The sequence below is a fragment of the Aureococcus anophagefferens genome (genome assembly GCF_000186865.1).
Source record: "Aureococcus anophagefferens unplaced genomic scaffold AURANscaffold_46, whole genome shotgun sequence".
Classification (NCBI taxonomy): Eukaryota; class Pelagophyceae; order Pelagomonadales; family Pelagomonadaceae; genus Aureococcus; species Aureococcus anophagefferens.
The window spans coordinates 38,597-40,275 of record NW_008705601.1 but is presented as its reverse complement, the minus strand read 5'-3'; the positions used below and the strand labels follow the sequence as shown (position 1 = coordinate 40,275).

Below are 1,679 nucleotides of genomic sequence, written 5' to 3'. Positions count from 1 at the left end.
GATTATGAAACAAATAAAATGTCCTCCAGAGTCTGGTAAACGAAATGTTGAAACTTTTTTGAGAAAATGGATTCCAGCTATTGAAACTTACGGTTTAGACTATACCGGAATCGGAGATATCACTGGAACAACAAATAACAATCTCGTCTGCCTTCGCCCGTGCCGAGCACTTCTCGTTCGACCTACTCGAGCCAGACGACGCCGACGTGGAGTTGACGTTCGAGCAGCGCTACGAGCAAGAGTACCTCCACGCGGAGCACGACGGCGCCAGCGCGAAGTCGGCGGCGAGCTGCGCAGACGAGGCCGACTTCCACGTGCGTGAGTTCCTCCGCTTCCTGGCGCTCAAGTCCGTGCGCCCCGACGTGACCCCCTCGGTTGTTGTGGACAACGTCTTCCACCTCGCCCTCACGTACACCGTCGCGTACGCCCACCTCTGCGCGCTGGTCGGCGGCACCTTCATCCACCACGACCCCACCCCCGGCGGCGACGCCGCAAACGCGCGCTACATGCGGCAGTACGAGGACGCGCTCGAGCTCTACGCCCTCGCGTTCGGCGCCCCACCTCCGAGGAGCGTGTGGCCACCCGTCGCGGAGAGGATGGACCCGCAACGAGACTATGTCTCGTTGCCAAGGTCGCGGGTCCAGGAGCTCCGCGCCGCGGCGATGAAGAGCAACATTATAGGGGGGGTATGGTAATAATTAGTTAGCTGACTACCTACTCAAGCAGGTAGACTAGTGAGTAAGAAAAGAAAAGGAGCACAACGTCACTAGGATATGTATCCTTCGACACTCATTTTTAAGTACAATAAGATTCGCTTGCGTGGTGGTGGGGATTGCGAAGATGAAGACGAGGACGACCTGGTTGGATATATTAAGGACATGCCACCCCGTCTTCGGCAAACCTTCCTTAATGATCATCAACCTCGCATTTCAGCACGTGAAGCCGACGAACTTTCTCCAATGATCGACAACGATCGCTATGATCATGAACATTGCGACGAAAATGATTCTCTGCCCGATGAGGCTCTTCAGGCAATTAAAGACGTTGATGCTATGAATTCCAACGCATAATTTCTTCGTTTCATGGATGAAGAAAAACAGCGTGTAATGGAAGCAGAACGTCGCGAAATCGAAGAAACAGAGAAGCGATTGAATGATCTGGGGACTGTTTTGAATTCTGAAGACGACGATGACGAGTCTGCTTTGAACTCCGACGATGAGACTGAGGACATCGAGGGTAAAGCATGGTTTGAAGTTGGAGAGCACTACGTCGATAAAGAGGATATGTGGAGCAAAACTTTTGGAGACTGCAAACACTGTTGCTCTGAAAAGGAGTATCTGGAGCAGACACAAAACGAGGACGACAAAAATCATCTGCTCCGTTTGCGTGGTGGTGGTGACAACGAAGATGACGAGGATTTGCCTTCATACTCCGACTCCGACGAGGACGATTTGATTTGCCCACGTTGCGGTAAAATCGCAAACGTTCCCAACAGAATGGGTCAATTGTGCCCTTCGTCTCAAGATTGTGGACAGATGATTTGTCGTGCTTGTCTTGACGACATGACCCATTCTAGAGAGATGTTCTGTCCCCCATGTTGGCAACGCAACTTAGATCTAGACTTCAGACCATCATCTTATGAGGAGTATTGCCGTGAGGGTGAATCGCTCGCAGAACAA

At 51.7% G+C, this 1,679-nt stretch overlaps 2 protein-coding genes across 2 annotated transcripts in view; both read left to right on the top strand.

The window, feature by feature from the left end:
- The window catches only part of AURANDRAFT_67687 (hypothetical protein), a gene marked incomplete at both ends in the record, with an annotated part of 6,172 nt that extends 5,477 nt beyond the window's left edge, over positions 1 to 695 (top strand). Inside the window, one exon of the mRNA XM_009043247.1 lies at positions 99 to 695. Within this exon, the coding sequence (XP_009041495.1) occupies positions 99 to 695 (597 nt within the window). The remainder of the gene's footprint in view (positions 1 to 98) is intronic.
- A 387-nt stretch (positions 696 to 1,082) lies between these two features.
- AURANDRAFT_67686 (hypothetical protein) overlaps positions 1,083 to 1,679 on the top strand; it is a gene marked incomplete at both ends in the record, with an annotated part of 2,421 nt that continues 1,824 nt past the window's right edge. The window contains one exon of the mRNA XM_009043248.1: positions 1,083 to 1,645. Within this exon, the coding sequence (XP_009041496.1) occupies positions 1,083 to 1,645 (563 nt within the window). The remainder of the gene's footprint in view (positions 1,646 to 1,679) is intronic.